General features: G+C 55.9%; 2 protein-coding genes across 3 annotated transcripts in view; one reads left to right on the forward strand and one right to left on the reverse strand.

The window, feature by feature from the left end:
• Positions 1–557: 557 nt before the first annotated feature.
• On the reverse strand, positions 558–24,324 carry NSUN2 (NOP2/Sun RNA methyltransferase 2). Of its 2 annotated transcripts, XR_005526576.1 has the most exons (20): positions 24,011–24,106; positions 23,736–23,893; positions 23,070–23,174; positions 19,000–19,105; positions 16,435–16,506; positions 15,615–15,699; positions 14,144–14,336; positions 12,345–12,419; positions 11,173–11,303; positions 10,048–10,121; positions 9,331–9,461; positions 8,861–8,957; positions 6,791–6,951; positions 6,468–6,560; positions 6,190–6,325; positions 5,492–5,572; positions 5,083–5,221; positions 3,981–4,020; positions 1,127–1,489; positions 558–858 (listed from the first exon to the last, which is right to left on the reverse strand). XR_005526576.1 is itself a non-coding variant. In XM_039222711.1 (19 exons), exons 1-19 carry the CDS (start codon positions 24,104–24,106, stop codon positions 1,204–1,206), a joined length of 2,259 nt encoding a protein of 752 aa, XP_039078642.1. In that variant the 5' UTR covers positions 24,107–24,324; the 3' UTR covers positions 923–1,203. The 2 variants fall into 2 exon arrangements, 1 of the variants encoding a protein (XP_039078642.1); XM_039222711.1 differs by lacking the exon at positions 558–858 and having other exon boundaries at positions 923–1,489; positions 24,011–24,324.
• A 196-nt stretch (positions 24,325–24,520) lies between these two features.
• The window catches only part of SRD5A1 (steroid 5 alpha-reductase 1), a 26,613-nt gene continuing 26,031 nt past the window's right edge, over positions 24,521–25,102 (forward strand). Inside the window, exon 1 of the mRNA XM_039222712.1 lies at positions 24,521–24,874. Coding sequence (XP_039078643.1) covers positions 24,594–24,874 — 281 coding nt within the window. The 5' untranslated portion in view covers positions 24,521–24,593. The remainder of the gene's footprint in view (positions 24,875–25,102) is intronic.

Consider the following 25,102-nt stretch of genomic DNA (forward strand, 5'->3'; position numbering starts at 1 on the left):
GCAACTACGTACGAGGTGCCTCAGCGATGACGAGCGGTCACTTTCCACAAAGGACAAAGGTCCTTATCCTCCGGAATGTTGCTGGATGCCCTGTGCTCCCAAGTGACTCGGACGAGGGAGGGAATGAGCAGGGGCACCGACAAACTAAGACCATTAACCGGGCCGGCGAGCGCACGGGCACGCGCACCCTCCTTTCTCCCAACGGCCACGCGGCGCTGAGAAGCCGCGCCCCGGCCGCAGGGCCCGGCCTGGCGCGCAGCAGCAGCTGAGGACGCGATGCAGGGAAAGGGCCCCGCACAGCCGCCCCAAGTGCCTCAGCTGCAGGCTCCACAGCGGTGCCCCGGGGCCGCCCCGCCTGCCCCCCCCCCCCGGGGAGCCCGCACCCCACGCAGACCAGCAGGAGGGCGAAGGCCACAGGAAGTGCGTCGTGACGTCACTCCAGAGCAACCACGTTAAAATCCCTTTAACCGGCTAAGGATGCATGAATTCTACCTTTTCCATTTGCCCAAAGGTAATCTGGTTCCCTCTGCCTCACGTAGGGTAAGACGAGTCGTGCTCACACACACGCCACCGTGAACAATTTATTTAAAGGTTCCAAGGACCCGGACCCCATTTAAAAACTAAAGCTGCAAAGAGCTCCATTCAGCGAAAGCACATAAAAGCCTCCAAATTAGTCCCACAGCCCGCGGGGCAGCTGTTACTCTGAGAAAAGTCGGACTTTTACTACGAAGGCACCTGTCGCCTGCGGCTGCAGACGTTAGCCCACCGCGTGCGGACGTCACCCTGCGAACGTGCAACTCAGTTCGGCTGTTAAGAGTTTACAGACAGTCTTCCAATGACTCAGGAATTAAATTCTTTCTATAAATAATAGTTAAGAGACATAATTAAGACCAATACAGGCATCACAAAAGAGACCTAAAAATTCCTTCAAGGGCAGTTTTATTTCTCGATGGAAGTTTAAGCCCCTAATGGGGGAGAGTCTACCGCCTGAAGCAGGCCTTGCAGACCCAGCTTTGCCAAAACTGAGCAATTTGTAACGGGCTGAAAAAATAGTCTGGAAGCAGTACTAAGGTCATTTACGGACTGTTCTATCCCTTCCACCGGTCCTCACAAATCTGCGCCTTACGGGTCAGAAGCTCCAGCTTGGCTGTGGACACGGAGGAGGAGGCCCCCTCGGGCCCCGCACGGCTCTCCCGGGCCTCCTCACCGGGGCAGGGCGGCCTCGGCCGGGGCGGGGCCTGGGGCGGCGTCCCCGCTGGCAGCCGGCTCCGCTCGGCCTTCAGCCCCCACGTCCCCGTCCTCCGGCGGCGCAGAGCTGCCCGTGCCCTCAGGCGCCAGTCCGGCCCCGGCCGCCTTCTTCTCCGCCGGCGCGTCCAGCCCCATCATCCTGAGGTAATGGAGCCGCTCGTTCTTGGGCACGAAAGTCCGAATGGAGGCCTTGCCCCGCCACCCGCACAACACGACAGGGCACTGGAGGGCGTCTGGTTTCCTGCGAACAAGACGGCTGCGCGTGAGCACCGGGCGTCCCCACCGCCTCATCTGGGGACGGCAGGACGCGACCCTCCCACAGCGACACGCCCCAACCGCGGGAGGGTTTCCTCAGAGGACGACCCGCGCCTCCTTCGCATCCTGAGTATTCTCACCGCCCTCACGCCGGCCTGGTTTTCTCTCTAAAAGCTCCCAGGGGAACCACCCCCAAACCGCGGAGTTCGCATGCACTTCCAACATTAGTTTCCAGACCCTTCCATCGGCTCGAGTGTGCCCCGGCGAGGCCTCACGCTACCGACAGCAGGCACATCTGCCCGTGGCCTCCCTGCCCGTCGCCACAGGCGAGGCGCCTTCCGGGTGGCAGAGCCCTTTCTCTCCCCCCTCGGTGCCCCTACACTGGCCCAGGTGACCCCGCTGTCCTCGGGCCCCCGCACACCAGCACGGCGGGTCACTGGCTCCCCCGTCCGCTCCATCCGCCTCACAGACCCGCCTGCCTGCCTTTCCTCGGCTGGGACGGCAGGGACTGTCCGGCTCACGTGCCCGGTACGAACACTACGCAATCATCGCTGCCTTTTAAAAGCGATTCTGGTCCCAAAACCCTGCTCAGTTAACCCCATGTCCCAGGGCCACATGACGCCAGGCGTCAGACGTGGGCAGAGGAAGGAACACAGGGGGCTCCCACTCCAGGTTAAAACAAGCAGAGGGGCGCCTGGGCGGCTCGGTCAGTTGAGCGTCCGACTTCAGCTCAGGTCATGGTCTCACAGTTGGGGAGTTCGAGCCCCGTGTCGGGCTCTGTGCTGACAGCTTAGAGCCTGGAGCTGCTTCAGATTCTGTGTCTCCCTTTTTCTGCCCCTCCCCTGCTCATGCTGTCTCTCAAGAATAAACATTAAAAAATAAATACACAAAAATAAAAACAGCCAAAAGAAGCAAACAAACAGAAAAAGGGGCTGAGCCAACACAAGAAACAAACCACTGCCACGAGAGGGAGACGCACCACCGTCCACCTCTCCCGGGGTGAAGCACGGACGGCACGTTGGTAAAAACGATGAGAGGAAACAACCAGAATCCCCAACTCCCACTTCCTTTTCCTCTGCTTCCCCCCATCCCTGCAGGGGTCCTTCCGCTCGGCACAGCCGCCCGTACCCCGCACCCCGCGCCCGCACCCCACGGTCAGCACGGGGAGCGCCTGGCGGCACCGTCTTTAGAAGCCATTCCCGGGTCCGCGTCTGAGTGGTTCTGTCAGACCCGCCTTGTTCCCGACACACCAGCAGCCTCTTTCCTTTCCTTGGGTCTTCCAGGAGCCCGGAGCGGGTGTCCCCTGGCCCGGCCGCGCGCCCCGAGCCCCGTCCGTGCCACGCACCGCAGGCACCGGGCCAGCGTGGTCTAACGGGCTGTGCGCGGCTCGGGGCCCCCCCCCGGGCGCCTCTGTCCTGCTTCGTGCCCCCCCCCTTGTTCCTGTTTCACCGACGCGGACCCTCGGACGCTGGCCCAGGAGCCCGCGAACCCTGGTTCCCATCTACACCACACTCAGGGGCCCCGAAGGTCCACACCCGGGACTGCCTGTCCCCTCGATTCCCAAGCAGGAGGGGCAGCCTGCCCGTCAGCAGCACGTTCCGGCCCCGCCGGGAGCTCCCGCTCGCTGCCCCCTTCCCAGTCGCCCGTGCAACTCAAACCCCGGAAGCCTCCCCGGCACTCCCGTGCCTTCGACCCCATAACCCGTCCAGTCTACACCACCCCAACACAACAACCCTCGTCCCCGGCGCCCGCCTCCCACGCCACTGCTGCCCGGCTCCTACCCCGCCGCCCCACAGCCTCACACGCTCCGGCCACTGGCTCCACAGCAGCCAGAGGCCGCGGGGACCACGCAGGGGACTCGGGTCCCTCCTCTGCGAGCTCCCCCAGGAACGGTGCTTCTCAGCTTCCTTGTCACCATCCAGTCAGGCCAAACACCACCCCCCAGGACACAGCTGAGGCCCCACCCAGGCTCTCCCCCAAGGCCCACTCCAGCCCCGTGTTCTTCCTCCTCTGGGAACTGGGATTTTACCTAAGCAGCAGCCCTGGGTGCAAATCCGACCCCCTTCCTAGGGAGATGCGCTGGCCCCTCCCCCAAGCACTGCCCACTGGACCCAGTGTCCCCAAGCCCCCCGAGGGCCACGTGGATGCGTCAGCCTCCTTCGGTAAAGGCCCCACACCCTGCCTGACGCGGGACAGGTAACCCAGGGACACTGGCTGACCCCTCGGTAGGGACGGAAGAACTCCACGCCTCTTAGCCGTTCAACCCCTAGGCTCATTCCGTGGGAGACAGAAATCAGACCCAGGTTTCTCAGCCACAGAAAGGAAGCTCTATACATTTAATTCTCTAAATAAAAGCTGAACGTTCTGGAAGAAGATGGCGTACAGTAATATTTGTCCTAACAACGCCACCGTCAGGGGAACATTCCCAACAGGCCCCACGGCCCCCACACCCCCCCAGCAGGAGTGCCCGCACTTACGTGGGGTCTGGCTCGTACTTCAGGACGACGCTCCCCTTGGCTGGAAGAGAAGCAGACAAGTGTTGGCCGGGCAGCGGACGCACTGAGCGCTGCGGAGAGTGAGCAGCCCATGCTCCCGGTCTCACTCCCGGACGCGGGGGCCCCGTGGGGAGAAGGGGGCTCCTTGTACCCAGAGGTGCAGAGCCTTCGGCCGGCCCGGACTCGGTGGGCGGTCCACGCGGCCTGGCAGACGAGCATTAGGCCCCCAGGGATTCCGGGAAGCCACCCCATCCCTCTCAGCTGCAGGGGATGGCGACTGACGCCTGGTTAATTCTCAAAATTCGGGACGAAACAAGTAACCGCTCCAACTTCCAGAACCAGCATGAAACAGACGTGGAAACCGTCAACGACAGGCCTGCCACCATCCCGACGAGGAGGAAGGCACAGAGGACAAGAAGCAGGGGCAGCGCCCTGGCCCTCACGACCGCGCCCACCTCAGACGCCGCTCCGGCGATAACACAGGACGCGGTGTCCACCCGGCACAGTTTACGCCCTGCCGTTTCCGCAGAAAGCGAACCACATAAGCGCAGTACCTTCGTCTGCGCAGCATCTGCGCAAACTGAGCCCGAACCACAGAGCGCGGGGTGAGCAATGAGCAGGGGTGAGAAGAAAACCTGGGCAGCGGGGCTGTTTCACCCTCGGGTGGGGACGTGGCTAGACAACCCTGAAGTGGAAAGTTTATGAAATGTCAAAACACAACGTGGCCAACGGCCCTTTCTGGCGGGCTCTGAAAGCACCCTGCTTCAAGCCTCTGACCAGACACCAAGCGACCCTGTCGGCCTGCTGTCTGCACCCTGAGTCCCCCATGGATGGCCGGGCCCCAGCACCCGCAAAGGCCCCCCGGGGAGGCCTGGGGAAGCAGGGTGATGTGGCGGGCGCCTTCGCCCCTCAGCAGGCTAAGACATCAATTCTGTTTCCACAAAGCCCTCTGGACAGTGACAGCGAAAAGGAAGCCACAGCGTATCACACGGAAGATGGAGGAGGATCTAAGTGGCTTTAACACTGACAGCCTCGCGGTCTTTATAAGAGCCAATTCCGCCTCTGCGCGAGTTAAACTGCTTACCCAAGTCCTTGGCCTGGCTGTAGGTCTCACTGCTAAGTTTTCTAAAAAACGGGTTTTCCTGGGTTAATAGAATTTTAACATCTTCCATTGACACAGTGATAATTCTTGAATTAATAAATGGATACAACGTGTATATTCCCTGCGGGAATAGAGGGAGACCACCGTCACGCATGGTAACAATCGCCCACTGTCCCTAGGGCCTCTCCACACGCCATGCCCAGCCCTCCCCTCACCGCAGCCCCCGGAGAACGTGAAGGTGAACGCACCCCAGGGGAGTCACAGAGGCCGGCGGGTGCTTGCCCCACCCCAGTCGCCCAGACCCATCACACTGGCTCGGCACCGGCTGCCTGCCCCCGGTGCTGCCCGTTAGCCCGTGGCCGGGGCTACCCAGGTCTCTTTCCCCAATTACCTCCTGCGCTAACCGGAAAGGACAATCAAACTCTTCGCCACTGTTATTCCGACACCAGACTTTTATCCCAGTGTTTATAACCTGTCAGTGAAGAAACAAGATGAAACACATATGAATCAAGGCCAAAGAGCCGATTAAAATACCCCTTACCCACAAGGAGGCAGAGCGGCAAGCACGCGCTGATGGAGAAGAAACAGAAAAGCTGTGGGCGTCGGCGGAGCAGAGCGGGGTGCTCACAGCCTGACACCCTCCGACAAGGCGTAGGTCGACTAATAGTCACAACGGACGTCAGAACCAGGACGACTCTGAGAACGCAGGAGCACGCGCGCACTCCAGGGCGGTCGCCCTGGAAACACCAGCGGCACCGGGGAGAGAAGAGAGGAGGGAAGAGAGCGGAAGTGAGGCCTTAACGTTGGTACAGAAACATCTGGCCTAATGCACGTCCAGACCACACCGGGAGGTCGGCTGGGGAGCGACGCGACGGTGGGGCGGGGGCGTTAAAGGGCAAAGCAATGAAGGCAGCGGCCTCAAGCGGAGTAAGAGGAGGGACTGGCCGGACCAGCGACAGCACCCGGCAGCAGCGGACCCGCAGACGCCGTGTCCGTCCTCCCGGACGCCTGCCCCGCCGGCTCAGGCCCCGCGCCAGCCCCCCGGGAAGCCCACGCAGCTGGGCTGGCTGCCACCCATGCGTGGCGCACCTTCACCCTCTCGCTGTTGTTCAACAGCACGTTCCTCAGCTCCTTGGAGACCATGTACAGTTGCCTCTTCTTCCCTTCCGTGGTTCGAGTCAACAAATTCATCTTTGGGAACGAAGGATCCAACGCGTAAAACTTCCTGTGCACAAGACAGAGCCGTTGCCGGGTTGGGTTCAGGGACTCGGGACAGAAGGCGCCGTACGCAGCTGAACAAGCAGCAGCGGCAAACGAGGTCCGTTACGCGTCTGTAGGGAGAACTCAGAAACCGAATGAATTCTTACTGGATCGGGAGAAGTAACGGGTCGTCTTCAGGAATGAACACAAACGGATCTTCCTTAAACCCGAACAGCTTCATTTTCTTAGATGGAGGAGGGCTGAGGACGGAAGTAGGAGACAGACGGCGAGGTCGCAGGGGAAGGTCCCCCGTGGGCACATGCGCTTCCCTCCCCCCCCCCGGGTGGCCTCCGCTGGCCGGCTCCGCGGGCACGCGCACCCGGTCCGCACCGCGCCACCTGTTCCGGGGCACCTGTTCCGGGGCGCCGCGCGAGCCGCGGGGCCGGGAAGGCACTGGGACGTCAGGGAGCGGACGCGCGGCCCTCCTTACCCACACACTCCGTCTCTCTTACTTCCGTCGTTCTCCGCGGTCTCCGCGGTCTCCGCCAGCTCTGCGCCGCCAACTCCACCGACCGCTTTACTCTCCAGCTCAGCGGAGTCCGCGGGGCCGGGCCGCACAGGCTCTCTGGGCTCCGCCGGCCTGCCCTGCAGCTGTAACGGGGACCCGTGTCTACACTCTAGAGCGGGCTGCTCCAGGCCGCTGCAGGAAGGCTAACGCTCCGCACACAGACCCACCCTGGTTTTCTGCCGCACTTCACACGTTAAAGGCAACAGCGTGTTTTCCAAGTATCTGAAACCTACTTGCTACTATGAATAGAACTCACGGGCACAGTTTCTTTCGAAGCTAAAAGTGATTCTACCTTAATCCCACAAAGAGCACACACACCCAATTTCCTCGGAAAGGGTGGCGACACGGTCAGCTTCCCTTCATTCCCAGATGCTACTGTGCACCTGCTGTGCCAGGTACGTTGGGGGACATCCACTGGGCCAGGCCATCCCTGGACAGCAGGCAGGGCCGGAAGGGCGTGTGTAAGTAACTGCAGCACAGAGAGACCTGTGCTGTGTCCTGAGGCACCAGGAAACACGCCCGCAGGAATGGGGTCGGACGCAGCGGGGGGGCCACGGAAACTGCTGGTGAGCAAGAACGGACTTCTGAACTGGGGCAAGAGTATCAATTTGGCTTTGAGAACAGAGCAAAGCACCCAACTTGCTAAAATTACTTAATATGCCCTTTATGTGAAACATGTGAAACATTATTTTAACCACGTGTCCTAGTAAGTCACAGGGGTTGGTGAAAGTGATTTCCAGCCTCTAAAAGTTTACAAGCTGGGACACTTGGGCACAGAAAAATTAAACATTAAATCAAGCATGCTCCACAGGGCGCCGGGGTGGCTCAGTTGGTTAAGCGTCAACTTCAGCTCAGGTAATGATCTCACGGTTCCTGGGTTGGAGCCCCGCGTCGGGCTCTGTACTGACAGCTGGGAGCCTGGAGCCTGCTTCAGATTCTGTGTCTCCCTCTTTCTGCCCCTCCCCTGCCTATGCTCTTTCAACAGTAAAGAAACATTTAAAAAAGTTTCTTTTAAAAAAACAACAAAAAAAATTAGCATAAAAGCATGTGAAATGACTCATTAAAAGCTTGTTCTACGACTACCACAGAACAAAACTTTAAGTACACGGGGACAAATAGAATAGCACTAGCATTAATTTCACCGTGGTTTCTGCACATCTGAAAGTGGCTGAGAGTACGTGGAAGTTACACATGCAGCTGCGCCCCAGGTCAGAGCAGCGCTGCTCGGAGCTCCCACCCCAGGCCTCGGGACGGACTGGAGTCTGCAACGTGGGCTACAGGCCCTGAGCCTCGAACTCAGCAGCACGGCAGCGCTTCCGTCCTGTGCCCGCCTCTACGGGCACGTGCTCATCTGGACCCGCCACGACCCAGGCAGCAGTCTCCTCTCTACTTCTCCAAAGACTAAGGATTATCTGTCCGTGCCTGTGAGCTCTGCTGACCCGCAGACTGCGATCCCAGCCACGCTGTGAGAGGACGGAAGGCTGCCCTCTCACCCAAGCCCCCTGCTTCTGGGCCTCCTCCCAACAACCAGGAGGCACGGACTCAGTAGGACAGGCCGGGCCTTCTCCATCTCCCTCTCAGCCAGGCCTGGACAAAGTCTCCGTCCTTATGTGTCATGGCCACCGTGAGGACAGGCGGGCCTGAGGATGGCAGAGCTCCGTCCACCTCCAACGGGCAGTTCAGAGGCAACCTCCAGGGGACACGGCGCAGAGGCCAGCCTGGGGGGCTCGGGCTCAGCCACAGAGCAGTTGTTACTTCTTTTCAATCTGCATCTGAGACATCGAAGGAAAGTATTCACCCGACTCTGCCTTCCCCAGGGACCTATCCCTTTAGGACTCTGCAGCTTTTTGGAAAAGTCAAAATATAGATGAATCGCTGCCCCAGCCCCTCACACGCCCACGGCCGGCTGCTCTCCATACCCGAACCGTCGGTTTTGCCTCAAACACACAAAAAGAGCCCACAATCTGCTGCCTCACTTCAGAAGACGCTTACCTTTGGTGGACGCTTATTCCATGGCATCGAAGACTTCTTCACTAATACTGCCACAAAGAACCCTCCGGTGTTCTGATGATGCGGTAATATTCTAAGACTTAAAAAAAAAAAAGACCCACAGTGCAAACCTCTTAATGAAAATACATCGTTTTTGTACTAAGACAAAAGCTACGAAGGTGATCTGTGACGATCTGTGACCGAGAAACAGTGGTGTCTTCTTGCAAATGTCCACACACCCCTCACACACGGAAATGCCAACGTGTGGTGTGTAGAAGGTCCGTGCGGTACCCAGAGTACAGCCACTTGAGTTCTTTCCAGTCCCGCCATTTATAAATGCTCAATGCCAGCAGCCGATAGGAAATGAGACCTTTTTTCTGGCTGGAAGGTTCACACGCCTGCGGTCAGCAAGGCAAGAACGCCATGGGCCGCAACTCCCCGCCTCCCCATCTCTGAGGGCCCTGCACACCCACCACCGCTCGAGGTGCATCGCCTGCAGCTTCTCCGGGTCGCTGGGCGGGAACATGGTGGGCCGGATCTGGGTGTGCCTGCCATGGGGCACGGCCTCCCACTCTGAAAACCACTGTCCGTCTTTGGTCATGACCTGTCAACATGAGGGCAGAAGGCCGAGTTACCAGCTCTTTCCAACAATAAGGAATCACATGGCACTAATGTAAACGCTCTCAACGCCATCAATGGTGACTCTCGTTTCTCTCCGAAGCGGAGACTGTGTGCGAAGATAAAAATGAGAAAATCTCATATTCTGTGAAACAGGACAATCATTTTATAAAACGGCCATTTTCCATGTACCTTTTTTTTTTTTTTTAACAAGCCTCAGATTGTTTCTGGTTTAAAACTGAAAAGTGAATTGTTTCATATTGGAAATGAAGCCTGAACCTCAGGCAATAATAAAAATGAAGCACAGCTGTACTTTTGGGGATGAGAGCAAATAGCTGATTCCTAACTGCAGACTAAAGGCAGAAACTTTCCACTGCCAGGAAAACCATTTGTATAATTGTACCACTTGTCGTTAAATCTAGTTCCGAAACTACCTCTACACCAGAACCCGCTGCACAACTAAAAGTGGGATCTTCGGATGTCATGCGAACACGGACGCCCTCAGGCACTCATGCCGGTGGCACGCCCACTGGGCATGCTGGCAGGAGCCACACCCCTCATGGAGAGATCACCTTCCAGTGCGTGATGCCAGGCATCCACTTCAGTCCCGGCAGCTCAGAAGACACGTCCGCGAGTTCCAAGGCACCTGTGGACCGAAAGTACGTTTTTCACCTTCTCCCCCAAGAAATTGACGCCCGAGACCACACACAGCATATGACTTTGTTTACACGGAAGGCCCAGGGAGGGCGTGTCCACACTCAGAAAGCAGAGAGTGGTGGGGGGGGGGGTGCGGGGACGGCCTGTGGGGGGCCCCAACTGCGGGGAGGGCTGGGCGTCAGGTGCAAGGGGAGGTCGCTAGCCATACTCACATCGGGGGATGCCGAGGCGCATGTGTTACAGCAAAACACAGCGCCAGGGACGCAAGGCCGCCACGGAGCCCCGCACGTGTCCAGGGGGCCCGCGGCATGGCACCCCTCCACCCCGGCTCCCCGACGCACGCCGGTCGGAGGACACAGGGCTCCGCGCCTGTGTGTGTAACACACAGCCCGGAAACAAGCGGCCGCGTGTGAAGGGAACCGCGAACGCCTGCCAAGCCTCTGGGTCAGGCCCATGGCCGCTTCCTACAGGTGCCCGGCAGTGTGGGGAGGCCTCCCACCTGACGCGGCGGCTGCTCCCACAAACACAGGAGACAGCACGGCCGGCGCGGACGTGGGGAAGTCGGGACCCGCGCACCGTCGCGGGGAACGCCAAACAGCACGGCGGACCCTCCAAAACTGAGCAGCGAATTACCGCGCCGCCCGGCAATTCCACAAGACAGTCGCCACGAGAACTGAAAGCCGGGCCCTGCGCTGCGTGTGCACTAGGGCCACTGTCGCACGTCCACAGCAGCTAAAATGAAGCAGCAACTCGCGCCCACCGACAGGTGAACGGGGCCCACAAAACGTGGTGTGTGCGCGATGCAGGAGATGACAAAGTTACCAGTGTTTTACCACAACTACAAGTTTCTCAAAGAAGCAGTGCGGTAAGGACAGACCCCGTCTTCCAAACTGGAGACAGACCACAGACAGCCCTCATGATTCATGACACGTGACAAACCCGTTACATGACGCGTTTTCAAGCACAGGCGTCTCCCCGCAGAGCTTAGAGGCCACTCCAGCCAGCGCCCAGGGAGAAGCCTAGCGAACGTGTGCTCTCACCTTCACTTTTCTCCAGCAAGGACGCTATGACCGCCTCGTCTTCGATGGGGTTCAGCGAGCACGTGGAGTACACCATCCGCCCGCCTTCCACCAGCTGCTCGGCGCCGCGCGTCGCAATCCGCAGCTGTAGGCTAAGCGTGCACATGGGGTCGGCCTGAGCCCGGCGTGTCCGTGCAGCACACAGAGCACAGGCACCTGTCACATCACGTGTCTAGCGCACGTCTTCATGACAGGCTGACAATAAACGACAGAACAAACAACTCCCAGGAAAAGAACTCGTGAAGGCTCTAAATGAAGTTAGAGTAAACCCCCAGAAGGTGGTCCGTGTTCACCGAATGAGCACGTGTCTATATACACACCACGTCAGCCTTTCCCAACATGCCGATGAGCAAAGCACAAAGATGATTAAGAACTAAAAGCAACATTTTACAACAGTTTCACTATTAAAAAGCCTCCACACCTGTACAAATATTTGACTTTTTTTTCTATAAACGACTCATCCCTTAGTACGTTCTAAAGCTAATGCATCTTTTAGAAAAATGATAAAGTATTTAACAGAGAAAAAAATCTCCTGCTGGAGTTATTTATGGTGAATACTCGTTAGGACACTGCAGACTGCCTACAATTCTACAATGAAGAATGTACAACTTGAATGTTAAATGAAAAGAAATTCAGAGCTCTGTAATCAAAACCAGCGTGCTAACATCCCTGTGCTCAGAAAAACCACTGCAAGGCACCAGACGTTACAGAAGTTATCTCTGAGTTACCAGATATTCTTTTCCCTTCTACTTTTAAGAATTTTCCAAATTTTCTTTAAAGACAATCAAACATTTGAAATCAAAACATTGAGCAAACTAATTCAACACAAGAGAACAGAAAACAGACAGATGAGTGACAGTAAGGTAAATGGTTATTTCAGGGAAACAGAGGTTTGAAATGTTCCTGGAAATGGTTGTAAAAAGAGTTTAAATAAACGTGTGCCTGAAATGCACATAGTCTTCAGTTTATGACTCTGAAAACGTTCCAAAAACAACTGCTTCTGATACATAGCCAACACTCTCGAAGGTGACCATTGACCAGCCCTCACGGTCGGTTAACTCAAGCTCCAGGTACCGAGTTACAAAACTGGGGGATAAGCCTTCCCAGCCCCGCCTGTGGGACCCCGGACTCACCCGTGCAGCTGCAAGCTGTTCAAGGTCGTCCACTTCTTCCAAACATCGATGTTTTTTCTCATGGTGCCGTCCCCACTGGAAAGGAAAATACTCAAGAACTTAGGACTGTTTAGGCAGACGATGAGAACTGAACAAGCATGTCCTGTTCTGGCTAAGTTACAAAACACGTTATGAATATTACAGACACCAATGACAACATCTAAATTCTCACAGATGACTAGCAACTTTCTACGTCTGCTTTGGGGACACCTAACTAATTACACTAAACTTTTAAATTATACTTGAATTTTCAATTAAGTCAGGAAATAACAGATTTGAACAGGAAACCTCATTCAAAACTTAAAGAGGTAAACATGTGCTTCCGTGTGAGAGAAGTACTGGCAACACTAATCTTCAGACCAGGACACAGAACCATGAATATGCAGAAGACGTGCAGATCCTGTTACTTAGCAGCTCGGTTAATCGACGGTGACATTTTAATCAGATTTACACGAACAGCGACAAACTTACACTCACAGGGATTTTCCACAGCGGATTCGATTAAGCCGATGGAACTTCCTGATCAAGACCTTTCTGTGTTGCGGTTAAACGTTTCTGATTTTCTATTTTTATTTAATGGAAATTGTTCCCCTGTTAATTTTACCGTACAGACTCGATGAATTAATCTTTCTAACACATCTAACTTTATCTACCCATTTCTTCCCAGGATATTCCTGGGCCCGCTGCTTTCTCCGTACAGCTGGGTCTCCCTCGGTGGCCTAGGCCTCTGTCTTGAGGGGAAGGGGCAGCAGGAAAGACACCCGAGGAGATGGAATGGCTTTCAATGACACCCGTGCTGCTCAGCGCTGGCTTCAGAGTCTGCCTGCTGTTTAGGGATTTCCTCAGCTGACACCACAGTGCTCAGAAGGTCACCACGTAGGTTTCTGATCACAAGAGCACGGGGATGGGAAACTCTGACCCAACGGAGAACGGACCACAGCTCAAGACCCTCGTTCAACTGCATCTTGCAGGGGCATCCTTTCCGGGGTCTGAAGGCGCGCTCACACTCAGCAGGACCAGCCACGGCAGTCAGGCCGGCTCTGCCCCAGGCAGGCTGTCTGCCGTGGTGTAAAGGAGAGGGGGTCTGAGATCGCCACGATGGAGTTTACTGACACATAAATCCCCGTGTCCAGGGGGTTTTAAACCCCTACATCACTGCCTCTGGGAACTTAAAAGATGTCATCAGTTTTATGCTTTTCTTCTTGGAAAAACTCAGGTATGCACTCAGGCCACAAAGTCCTTTCATACGGAAAGTCTGGTATCTCCATGTAAATTCCCAAGAGAGGATGTGTGCAAACCCCACTACGTAAGTGCCTCCAAGGAGCCACCTCCTGAACGGCGCCGTGCTAGCCACCGCACAGACTTGTCATGAAAACCCAGACTGACTAGTGCTGCTCCTCAACCAAGTGTCCCACAGACTCACTGCGGGCGTGAAGAGGAGTGGCGGGGACTAGCAAATCGTTCCTAACGTCCACCACGCCAGCGTTACCGCTGTCACCCTCTCGGGGACTCTAGCCCTTGTGACGACTGCAAAGCCGTCCCGCCCGGTACCTCTTTGCTCGGTGCCCTCTCTCTGCTGTGCTGCTCTGAGCACTGGGTGCAGGGCCACAGGGCCTCTGGGCTCCTAGCAGCTGCCCTGAGAACGACGCACACGGCTGTGTGCAGTGTGTGCGTGTGCCCGCGCAGCTTAATCTCGGCCACGCCGGATTTGATTTCCTTAGCGGAGTTCAGGCTTTCAGGCCTCTTACTCCCAAAAGTACCTGCACGGGACGTCGCACAGAATGCGGTCGTAGAAGAGGATCTCTTTCGTCCCGTTCACGTCGATGGTGAGCCTCGGTATGCTGGACGCGTCGTGGTTGACCACCATGATGCAGGGGCTGCTCAGCCGCTTGGCCTGATGAACGAGCAGATAGCAGCGCTTGTTGTCCACGTCGTTCGCGATGACGAACCCCTCTGAGAACGGGAGACGAGAGTGTCAGGAGAAATGCGGCCCACGTGGGACCGTTCTCCGCGATGCACAGTCTCCTGGCCGGCAGGTGAGAAGCAGCAGTCCAGCAAACCTAACACCCAAGCCTCAGATGGGCTGGAATAATCTAAGGAGGTGGCTCCCCTGAAACCCCCAAACCGCAAGATTTATTTTCGATTGTTCAACAGTTGTTCACTCTGTACCAATTGTGACGCCAAGATCTTTTCCAGTATCTTCACTGACCACTAAAATGGAGGCTGAGGCAAGAGACAAAGGCGGGGGACAGCACCAGAAGCACCTGACGCGTGTTTAAAAAACTGCTCATGCGTGCTGCGTCCCCGCTCCACACCCTGCGAATCGGGTTTCTGGGGTGGGGCCCAGGAGCCCACAGCCGCCCGGGGGAGCATGCCCCATTCCCCTGGGAAGGCCCGGGCATCACCTCTTATTTCCGGTTCTGCCACCAGCAAGAGAGGCACGTATGCTGATGCCATTTTATAATAAGGACCAGTCTTAAAACAATACGAAATGTAAACCAGGAATACAAAGAGGCTTCTTATCATGAACTTGGAGAAAATAATTAGAAGTAGAAAATAAAGAAGCCCTTTCAGCAAAGTGATTAGTCAAAGAAGGGAGCACGCAGGACAAAGTTAAACAAGCAGGTCCAGAACAGAGCAAGGCAGGGGGCTGGCACAGCCAGAAGGCATCGGAGGGAGGGAGGAGGGAAAGTGTTACAACAGTAACAACTGCATTCCTCTGACGGAGCTGGGAAGGGGTGCCGGCAACACTACAATGGCCTGAGCACCGCCGAGGCTCAGAATAGCCCCTGTCCCGGCCTGACGCCCACGTCACTCGTCAGGGCTGACACTGTCACCTCCCATGGTGGGCATGAAGCTCGGGAGGCTGACAGCGGCTCTTAGCTACGCTCTACGGCCTCTTGCGTGGCCAGGGAGTCGTCACAAAACCTGCAACGTGACAATGTTACTAGGGAAACTCACACTGAAATCTACCTACCACTGACTTCCTGGAGAAACGCCACTTGCTTTCAGAGGACACACAGAAGAATTCTCAAGCGAAGCCACCCTCCCACCCCACATATGAACACGTGGCTTGGGACTGGTCACGGTGGTGTGCACAATACTGCAAACACAGAAAGCCATCTGCCTGCCACAGGGGGCTTCAAGACCCCACCCCCGGGTGACGTTACCCCTCTTGCTCACCCACAGCAACACGGCAGCCCCGGACCCTCCAGGCGGCCCAGCGCGTACCTGGGAAAGGGACGCTCATGTCGGCATGCAACATCTCAATGAGCTGCGTGGTCTTTGATCCAGGCGCCGCACACATATCTAAGATCTATTAAGAAGCAAGAAAAGGTTGATGTTTTTAAGATAGGAAACACTCTATGCTTGGTTTAAAACGATTTTATGAGTCATTCTAGTATTTTGATGTCTAAGACCTAAATACGTTTCTTCACAGAATGAATCTACAATATGACATTGAACCTCCAGGGATCTCAGGAACAGAATGGCAGCAGAAACCAGCGGAAGCAGTGCACTCAGGGCTGAGTGGGCAAGGACCCAAAGCGCGAGCAGCACTCTTACAAACAGCCTGCTCCTACGGGACAGAACGGCCCGGCCTCAAATCCCCGCTGGGCCCCTGAGCTACCTGCTTCCGCTTCCCTATGCCTCCTTTCTCTCATCTGAAGAAACGGGACAGTGACAGCATCTACCCTTGCAGGGATGCACGGATAGCAAAATAAATTAATTCACGAGAAGAGCGCAAAGCGATGCTTGGCCTATCACAAGTTCGCAGTACATGCTCATTACGATCTTCAACCTGATGGACTGAGTCAAGGCCACTGAAGATAATCAGGGCAGGAAATAAATTAGGGAGCAAATTTTAACACCCGAGAAAACTCATGGGTTCTAAATTTTAAATAAGGCAAAAATGCAAAAAAAAGAAAAAGAACCTGAAATAAAATACACAGCATTCCCAATCAAAAGTAAACAGAAAAAAAAAAAAAAGATTAATCATATGAATAAAAAAAGTGTCAATAAACAAAGCCATTTTCTATCTAATACACAATACCTTATGGTGAGGGTGGGCATTAAGTAACAGCGGAGGAATCATGCTAACGGCTTCCTGACGACTGATATTTCCCTTAGAAAATTAAAAAAAAAAATCAGAATATTTAAAAAGGCAGAAAATTCCAATGTTGGGCATTATTTCATATGCAACAGAAAAAGACCATATAATCGTCATACATGAAACAAAACAGTTAATACTATCACACAGGACATTATGTAAATAGGACAGATTTTCATGCTAGCAGGTAAATGGTTGCTATGTAAAGGCCAATGAAGAAGGACCATTTTATTTATTTTTAATGTTTTATTTATTCCTGAGAGAGAGAGAAACAGCGTGAGCAGCGGAGGGTCAGAAAGAGAGGGAGACACAGAATCTGAAACAGCCTCCAGGCTCTGAGCTGTCAGCACAGAGCCCGACGTGGGGCTCGAACCCATGAACTGTGAGATCATGACCTGAGCTGAAGTCGGATGCTTAACTGACTGAGCCACCCAGGTGGCCCAAGAAGGACCATCTATGGCAAAACTTCCCGTTAGCCCATCAGAAAGGCAGGTACGATACTGGATTATATAGAAGAGCGAGGACTTAAGCGTACACAGTCCCGGCTCTCCATCTCAAGAGCGGAAGCGGGATGAGCACCGCTGGAGGGTGGACAAGGGCCCTGAAGCAGCGGCAGCACCAGGGGCAGCGCTCCCTGTGCGCACAGGACACGGGGCCCCCTGCGAGGCCCCCCCGCAGCTAAACCTGCACCTTCTTAGTCCTCATCGCTTCTTAGGAAGAGCCCACCTCCGCTTTCTATTCCTGAGAACTGCCTCTCGGAAAGCTGACGACACCAGCCAGCGCTCCCATCCTCCCCCCTGGAAGATAAACGAGATCTCCGTTCTCATGATGCCAATGGTCCTCAAGGCTGTGCGGTGGGCCAGGGGACCTGAGACAACCTTCGTGATGAGTCCGGCCCTGGCCTCAATGACTACTCTATTAAACAGCCTGAAGACCGAATGCCTTGAAAATAGTTTAACGAAGCACTGAAACGTCAGCTGCTGGGAGATTCCGGGTCCGAAAGAACGTGGGTCTTTTGTACTTGAGCAGCCATTGCTTATCTCACACTTAGTGTCTGTCTGAACCCAAATACACACTCGCATCCCAACCTGCTGATCTTCAGGCCAACGAGGTGTCTCTGAAGGCGATCAGACTCTCCATCAACTCACAAGGCACGCGGACTCCGAGCCCCAGGTTCTATGCTCCTGATAAGCCCGTGTCCATCCAAGTTTTCACTGAGGCATCTGAGTAGTGTGGCGACACAGGGCCCCTGACTACATAGCCTGGCAGGCAGTCACTTCTCCCGCACACGTTTGGAAGAGGTGTGCAGTGGGCTTTGGATCAGGAGTCCGGAGGCTGCGATACGCCCTGGTGACTCGAAGCTGACCGCAAACCCCTTCTGGTTCCCTATGGTATATGCCACCAACACTCAACCCCGTGTCCCCATCAACCCTCTGCTCTGAAGTTCACACTAGAACGAAGACCTGTTCTTAGTGTCTCCTTACCTGACATTCATCCCATCAGGCCCAAAGTGGAGCCAGTGAACCCCTCCTTGTACTGACCCAAGGAAAGGCCAGGAATGTGGTAGCACCTGGGTCTGACTTTTTCCTCATGGGGGTGGTGGGTGGGGGGAAGCCTGCCCAACAGGGGCCCGGGCCGGCGGGTTAGCTCCATGCACAGAGCGCCACCGTGGCAGTTAGCGGCTGCGGGTGGAGCAGAGGTCAGGACTCGGGGCGGTGAAGGGCTTTGAGGGGAGACGCATGGGGAACACAGGGTCCGGCCAATGTTCCCAGAAGCTCAGAATGGACAAAACTAAACCTCATCGGGGGAAATCCAGAGGGTTCCTTGGCCAGAGAAAGCAGACGAGAGGACAGGAAGGGGGAACTCGGATTTCAGATAGGGAGTAACGATTCCACAAAACCAAAACGGAAGCAGCTCCACTTACAACAGCCAAACCTCATGCGGGGCTGGGCGGGGCGGGAGAGGGCACAGCTACTCTGTGAGAGGAGGTCTGAAGCTGAGGGCGAGGCCACCCAAGCCACGATCGAGGAGCTCGGGAGGGCAGAGAGACAGGGTAAGGACACCCGCGTCACACAGGAGAACCAGAGCCGTCAAACTCAGATCCTGGCTGTGTTTCGTGGCAAAGGTGGGGTGTAGGCGGGAGCGGGGAAAGAACAGAAATGATAAACCAGGAGCAGACGGACAGCGGTCTCCCAAAGATGCCTTATGGCGCGGAGAGCCGTGCTCGGCCCAGTGCGGCGGCCGCCGAACCCTAGAGGTAGGACGACAGGACACCCAGCTGACAACAGTCACTGACGCCCTCCCTACGCTCCAGCGTGACACGAGCCAAACTGTGTGAATCACAGGGCGCAGCTGTGTGAATCATCGGACACTAACGGTGAAAACACACTTTCCGTGCCCCTCGCCTGCCTTGTCACTCCCAGGGCCGCGTACGGATAAACACGCCCGCAGCACTCCCGTGCATCTAAAGCTCTAAGGAAACCAACAGATCTGAAGAAAGCTACTCACAGATTCGGTTTCGCTGACCAGGAACTGGTGAAACTTCTCCAGCTGTGGGGACTTTCTCAAGATTTTTCGACTTAAGTTTGTGTGCCAGGCGAGCTCTTCTGGATACCTGACCAAAAAGAAGGGATCGCATTTGCATATTAAATACATTAAAGTGCTCTCTTAACAACTTCTTGCTCACACAGTTCCTGGATAGAGGAGACACCCAATCCTGCTCGGCATCCCCCTACCCAACAACCCTGCGGGGAGCACACCCTCCCGTCCTGGGTCCTCCTACCCAACATCCTTGCAGGGAGCAGGTCCGCTATGCTGGGTCCCCGAGGGGAGCTGGCCAGCACTGCCTGGGCTCCCTGGACCACAGGGAGCACAGCTCTAACAGTACCGCAGCCAAGGCAGAAATAGAGTTGGCAGTGTGGACAGCTGTGTACAATATCACCACGACCACGACGATGAGTGTGTAAGAGAAGATGAAAAAGGGCGGGCTGCTCTGCCCTTCAGCACGTATGTTAATGACGGTACAGAGGTCATCGGGAAAAAGACGTAAAATAACAAATGGAAGAAATGCACATCCCACCATCAAAATAACGCCACTGAGGAGCTATGAGAAGGTCTGATGGACATGTACGTGAACCTTTCTTACCATATCTTTCACCACGTCTAAAACAAAACAGCCCAGTAACATGCTCAACTGTTTTACACACCAGAAAACCTTGGCACCACCACCACTGTGCTGACTGGCCCTGCAAGGCCATCACTTACACAGACCTGAGAATGAGGAAACCTCTGCCATCTCTGTAATCGTGTTTAAACTTTCTACGATGACACTGCTGATTAGCATAAATCTCTTTTTTTAACGTTATTTTTGAGAGAGACAGACAGAGGGCAAGCGGGGGAGGGGCAGAGAGTTAATGTGATTCGAATGTAACTCCTAAGTCTTTAAACTCCTATTTGAGACATGTCCTGTCTTCAGAGGGTGAAGTAAGAGCACCACTGTCATCTTGATGCCTCGTAAATTCTTACAGGGAAAAAAGCGTCTCTGCAAAAATAACATTTATGAGAAGTCATCTTCAATCCAGACATTGAGAAGGACATAAACAGAATGTCAATAAGGTGCATCCTCAACAGCTGGTCGTCAAAATGAGGCTTTTATGAGTATGCTTTGGGATGATTCAGTTCTGAGTCTACAAAGAGGGAAAAAGAAATCAGCCCGAGCTATGAGTCCTGTACTCAATGTTCCTTCAGGAAAACATGGCTCCCTTGGGGCCCCTGGGTGGTGGCTGAGTTGGTTGAGCATCCTGTCCCGACTCTTGGTTTCAGCTCAGGTCATGATCTCACAGTTTGCAAGTTCGAACCCCACGCCGGGCTCTGTACTGATGGTGTGGAGCCTGCTTGGGATTCTCTCTCCCTCTCTCTCAAAATAAATTTTATTTATTTTATTTTTTTTAATTTATTTCTAGGAGAGAGAGAGAGACAGCGTGAGCAGGGGAGGGTCAGAGAGAGAGGGAGTGACAGACTCTGAAACAGGCTCCAGGCTCTGAGCTGGCAGTCAGCACAGAGCCCGACGCGGGGCCTGAACCCATGAACCGCGAGATCATGACCTAAGCGAAAGTCGGACGCTTAACCGACTAAGCCACCCAGGCGCCCCTCAAAATAAATTTAAAAAAAAAAATCATTTAAAATATCGTGGTTCCCAAAAACATTTTCCTAACTTTTTTTTTTAAATAGTTTATTGTCAAGTTGGTTTTCATATAACACACAGTGCTCATCCCCACAAGTGCCCTCCTCCATGCCCATCACCCCCTTCCCCCCACACCCATCAGTCCTCAGTTTGTTCTCACCATTCAAGAGTCTCTCATGCTTTCCCTCTCTCCCTTTCCCCCACTATTTCCCCCCTTCTTCTCCTCCACGGTCCCCCATTAAGTTCCTCCTAATCCATCTATACGTGCAAACATATGATATTTGTCCTTCTTTGCCTGACTTATTTCGCTCAGCATAACACCCTCAAGGTCCATCCATGTTGCTACACAGGCCAGATTTCATTCTTTCTCATTGCCATGTAGTATTCCATCGTATAGATAAACCACATCTTCTTGATCCATTCGTCCGTTGATGGACACTTAGGCTCCTTCCACATTTTGGCTATTGTTGACATTTTCCTAACTTATGCTAAGAATGTTCTACAACTTACTTCTGTTTTTTGAACCAGACAGGAAACACCCCAGGGCTTGGGCAGCGTCTGCCTTGCTTGCCTGCTGAGAGACTAATGGGCCACCTACCCCTGACAAGTGAATGTGACAGAATGTGTGTACAGAACTGGTCACGTAACTGCCACCAATCATGGAAAAGCTGACCATTAGGGACCCAAGGAGTGCAGTACATCGCTCACACCCCTCAGCTGTGCGCTCAGAAGACTGAAGCCCACAGCAACGTGAAAAGGGTAACTGGTGGGCATTAGGGCGACTCCAAGTCATCCTTCAACCAGACAACCCACAGGGCCTTTCTCCGATGTCGGAGAACTGCCTTTTCCTGTACCCATCGCCGTTCAACAATCAAGATGAAAAAGCACTTGTCAGATGTTAAGAGGGCCAATCAAACCAAACTTGAACGGTAGCCTCCAGAGAACGATAAAAACAGCAAGACCAATTCTCAGATCTTTGGGAACCTGAAGAAGACAAGTCCTACAATGACGGGCCCGAAGCCCTTCTTCCCTCACGCGATGCACGCTCCTCCCACCGGCCATTCAGACCTGCTCATCCGAAAAACTTCATTTCTAAACACAAGGTAGAAGGAAGAAATGTCTTCAGGGGATTATGTGAAGCAGCCAACATGGGCAGAACTATTAGGAACATACACAAGGACAACCTTGAACCCACTTTTTCTGAAAATACCAGATGGTCCCTGCTTCAAACACACCAGTAACATCGGTCCAATCTCCAAACCAAGGCATTGGAGGGAAGTTCAGTCTAGAACCTGGTTCCCGAGAGAACAGAAGAGGTTGGTGACCCAGCAATGTCCTAAGTAGACAGCTGGAACATTCCTTTTCCAATGACCTCAGTACAGGAGGCCATGCAGCTAGTGAGCACCCGAGTCATTTCCTGCACTAGAACGTTTGAGCTTTTAAAATCTTTCTAAAAAAGCCCTCATTATACTTTTTTTGGCTTAAAACCATGGATTTATTTTGGTATCCCAGAAATGTGTTTTACAATGGTGATACCTGCTTTTGAGCTAGGCCGAGTACGGACTTTGGCATCTGGCCCTTCCGCGTTCAGTCCAAGGGTGTACGCGGCACACATCTGTGACACGGCCACTGGAAAATCCGAATGACCACGGGAGAAAGAATGCAGCTTTTTATACCAATCGTTTAAAATTATCGTTTTGTGAGAACTCGCAACATGTCAAAGTTGATAATCCGAAATGTGGAACCGTCACAACTCAGTGACTTTTATGTTCACAGAGTAACCCCAGCTTGGTGCCTCTGGAGCCCCTGCCCGAGTACTCCAGGCACCTTCCGAGACCTGTGGGAATGTCTTCATCTCACTGAGACCTGACCTGGGCCCTGAAGAGCAAATAACCCGCAGGATACCTCCAGGACAAGTAAAGAAAGGGAGAAACGGCTGGCACGGAGGGCGCGAGTCCCGTCCAGCGCTGGACACAGTGGAAATCCACAATCAGCTGGACTGGCCGGTGGCGACCACGGTCAGGCGGAGTGTATCCTGCTGAAGGGGGAAGGGCCGCGCGGCAGCGTTCTGACGTGAGGAAGCAAGGGGTTCAGGTGGAAACGGGCAGGAACGCTAACATCACGGAAGGACAGAGGCTGGCGCCCTTGGAAAAATTAACCAAACCGAATGACTGAGAGAGAGCTGCAAATCATGGGTGAAAAGCTATACACCAGTGTAAAGTAACACGGATAAAAAGTACCGGGTAAAAAGAACACGAAGGTGTCTGTAAAGTACATTCAGATTCTCACGGGCCCATAACAAACATGTTGTCCAGAAAACACGCTGTCAAACGACAGAGATTAAGATCCCAAAGAAACACATACAACAGAATGAGTGAGGGCTGGTTTTACCTACCAACTCAGGGGCTGGGGCATTTCCACTTTCTGACCGTCCACCTCCAGGTCCTCCAATTCCTTGAAATACTTGTTCTTTAAGCAATGGAGAATCTCTTTTGCGTGGCTGTTGGAAACAACAAGTTTCAAACCCATCGGAAAGGCTCCTATGAATGAATCTAAGATGACGAGTGCCTTAAAGCAAAAACCATCTTTGCCCCCCTGAACATCCTGCTCACATCACCCTCTTCCTTCAGAGTTTAAACAATCCGCAGGGCTCCATGGCTAACAGGTGATAAGCTACACGGACGACTATCTGCATCCCTTCCCTCCTAAATATTCCCACGGTTCCTATTTACTCGCAACTCCTCCCGGAAAGATGGGAACTAGGAAGCCTGGAAAAGCAGAGACCCGGAGTTCCACGCGAAACTCGGGAAGGCCACCAACGTTCACGTGTTCCAATGGGGGGTGGGGGGGCGTCCTCAGCTCACGGGTCCCCCTCGGATTGCACTTTGACGTCTGAGGCTAGCGGACAGGCTGGCGGCAGCTCCCCGCCCCCTCCTCCATGCCAAGCCCCCAGGCCCTCGGGTCCACAGCGCCGACTGCACCTGCCGGGCTGACGGGGGCACCCGCGTGTCTAAGCAGCCCCAGCCCCCCGGCACGGGAAGGCTCGGCGCGGCCCCCTTACCTCTTGTAGCCAGTAATTCGCAAGGTGGCGGGGAGGGGCTCCCTGAGCGCTTCCATGAACTGGTCCCACTCGCCCTCGGGCACGATCTTGAGCTCCTGGTAGTAGTGCTCGAAGAGCTTGTTCTCCTTGACGATCTCGGGGTACCCGCCTTCCCAGCCCTGAGGAACGAAAGAGGGGGTCTACTCGGGGCCGGAGGAGCCGCCCCGCGCCGTCCCGCAGGCCTCGGGGGCCGGGCGGCGGAGGGGGACGCGGCCCGCCCTCGCCCCGACTCCTACCGCCTCGCGGCGCCTCCCGCCGCCCTCGGCGCCGTCCTCCGCGCCCTGCGGCCGCTGCTGCTGCTGGAGCCGCCGGCCCCGCGCCCGCCGCCCCATGGCCCACGCGGCCGCGCACGCCGCCCGCACACAGCGCCCCGCCACCGCCGGCCGCGCGGACTTCCGGGCCGGCGCGCGAGGACCCCGGCTCTGCGCCTGCGCCGGCCCCGGGGCCGCGGGGGCCTGCGGGGCAGCAGCGCAAAGCGCCGCGACCGGCGCGCCCGGGGAGCAGCGAGCCGCGGGGACGGGAAGGCGCTTCTGAACGGCAGCCCCCGCGGCGCCGGCCCCGGGCTCCGGCAGCGCCGCGGACAGCCCGCGGCCGCGCGTGCGCAGAGCGGCGAGGGGCGGGGCTCCGGCCGCGGGGGCGGGGCCTGCCGGGCCTCCGGGCGGCGGCGGGGCCGCGGAGGTGGGGCTCGGCGCCCGCCGCCCGGCGCCCGCGGCCGACGTCGGCCTCAGGTAAACGCGCCTCCCGCCCCCTCGCCGCCGCCCTATAATAAGTGGCCCGGCGCGGACTCCGGGTCATGGGGCGCGCCCGCCGTTCCCCGCGATGGAGGCGGCCGAGGGCTCCCACCTGGACGCGCTGGCCTACCTGGAGTGCGCGCTGGGCGTGCTGGGCTGGGTGCTGCAGACGCGGGTGCGCTCGCCCTACGGGCGCCACGCGCCTCCGCGCCCCGCCTGCGGGCTGCCCGCGCGCGCCGCCTGGGCGCTGCAGGAGCTGCCGGCGCTGGCCGTGCCGCTCGGGGTGTGCGCGCGCACGGCCGCCGAGCGCCTCCGCCACGCGCCCAACCGCGTCCTGCTGGCCATGTTCCTCGCGCACTACGCGCACCGGTAACCGCCCGCCGGCCGCCCCGGGGTCCCCCCGCGCTGCTCGCCGCCCCTCCCTTCCTCCCTCCGCCCCGTGCCTCCTTCCCGCAGCCCCCTTGCCCGCCCCTCCCTGCCGCACCTCCCCGCACGGCCTCCCGCGTGCTGTCTCCCCGCCGACCCCCCCCCCGTGTCCCCTCGGGCGCCTGGACCTCCCCCCCCCGTGTCCCCTCGGGCGCCTGGACCTCCCCCCCC

Source organism: Hyaena hyaena, unplaced genomic scaffold, assembly GCF_003009895.1.
Source record: "Hyaena hyaena isolate Hyena2069 unplaced genomic scaffold, ASM300989v1 scaffold_1177, whole genome shotgun sequence".
Classification (NCBI taxonomy): Eukaryota; Metazoa; Chordata; class Mammalia; order Carnivora; family Hyaenidae; genus Hyaena; species Hyaena hyaena.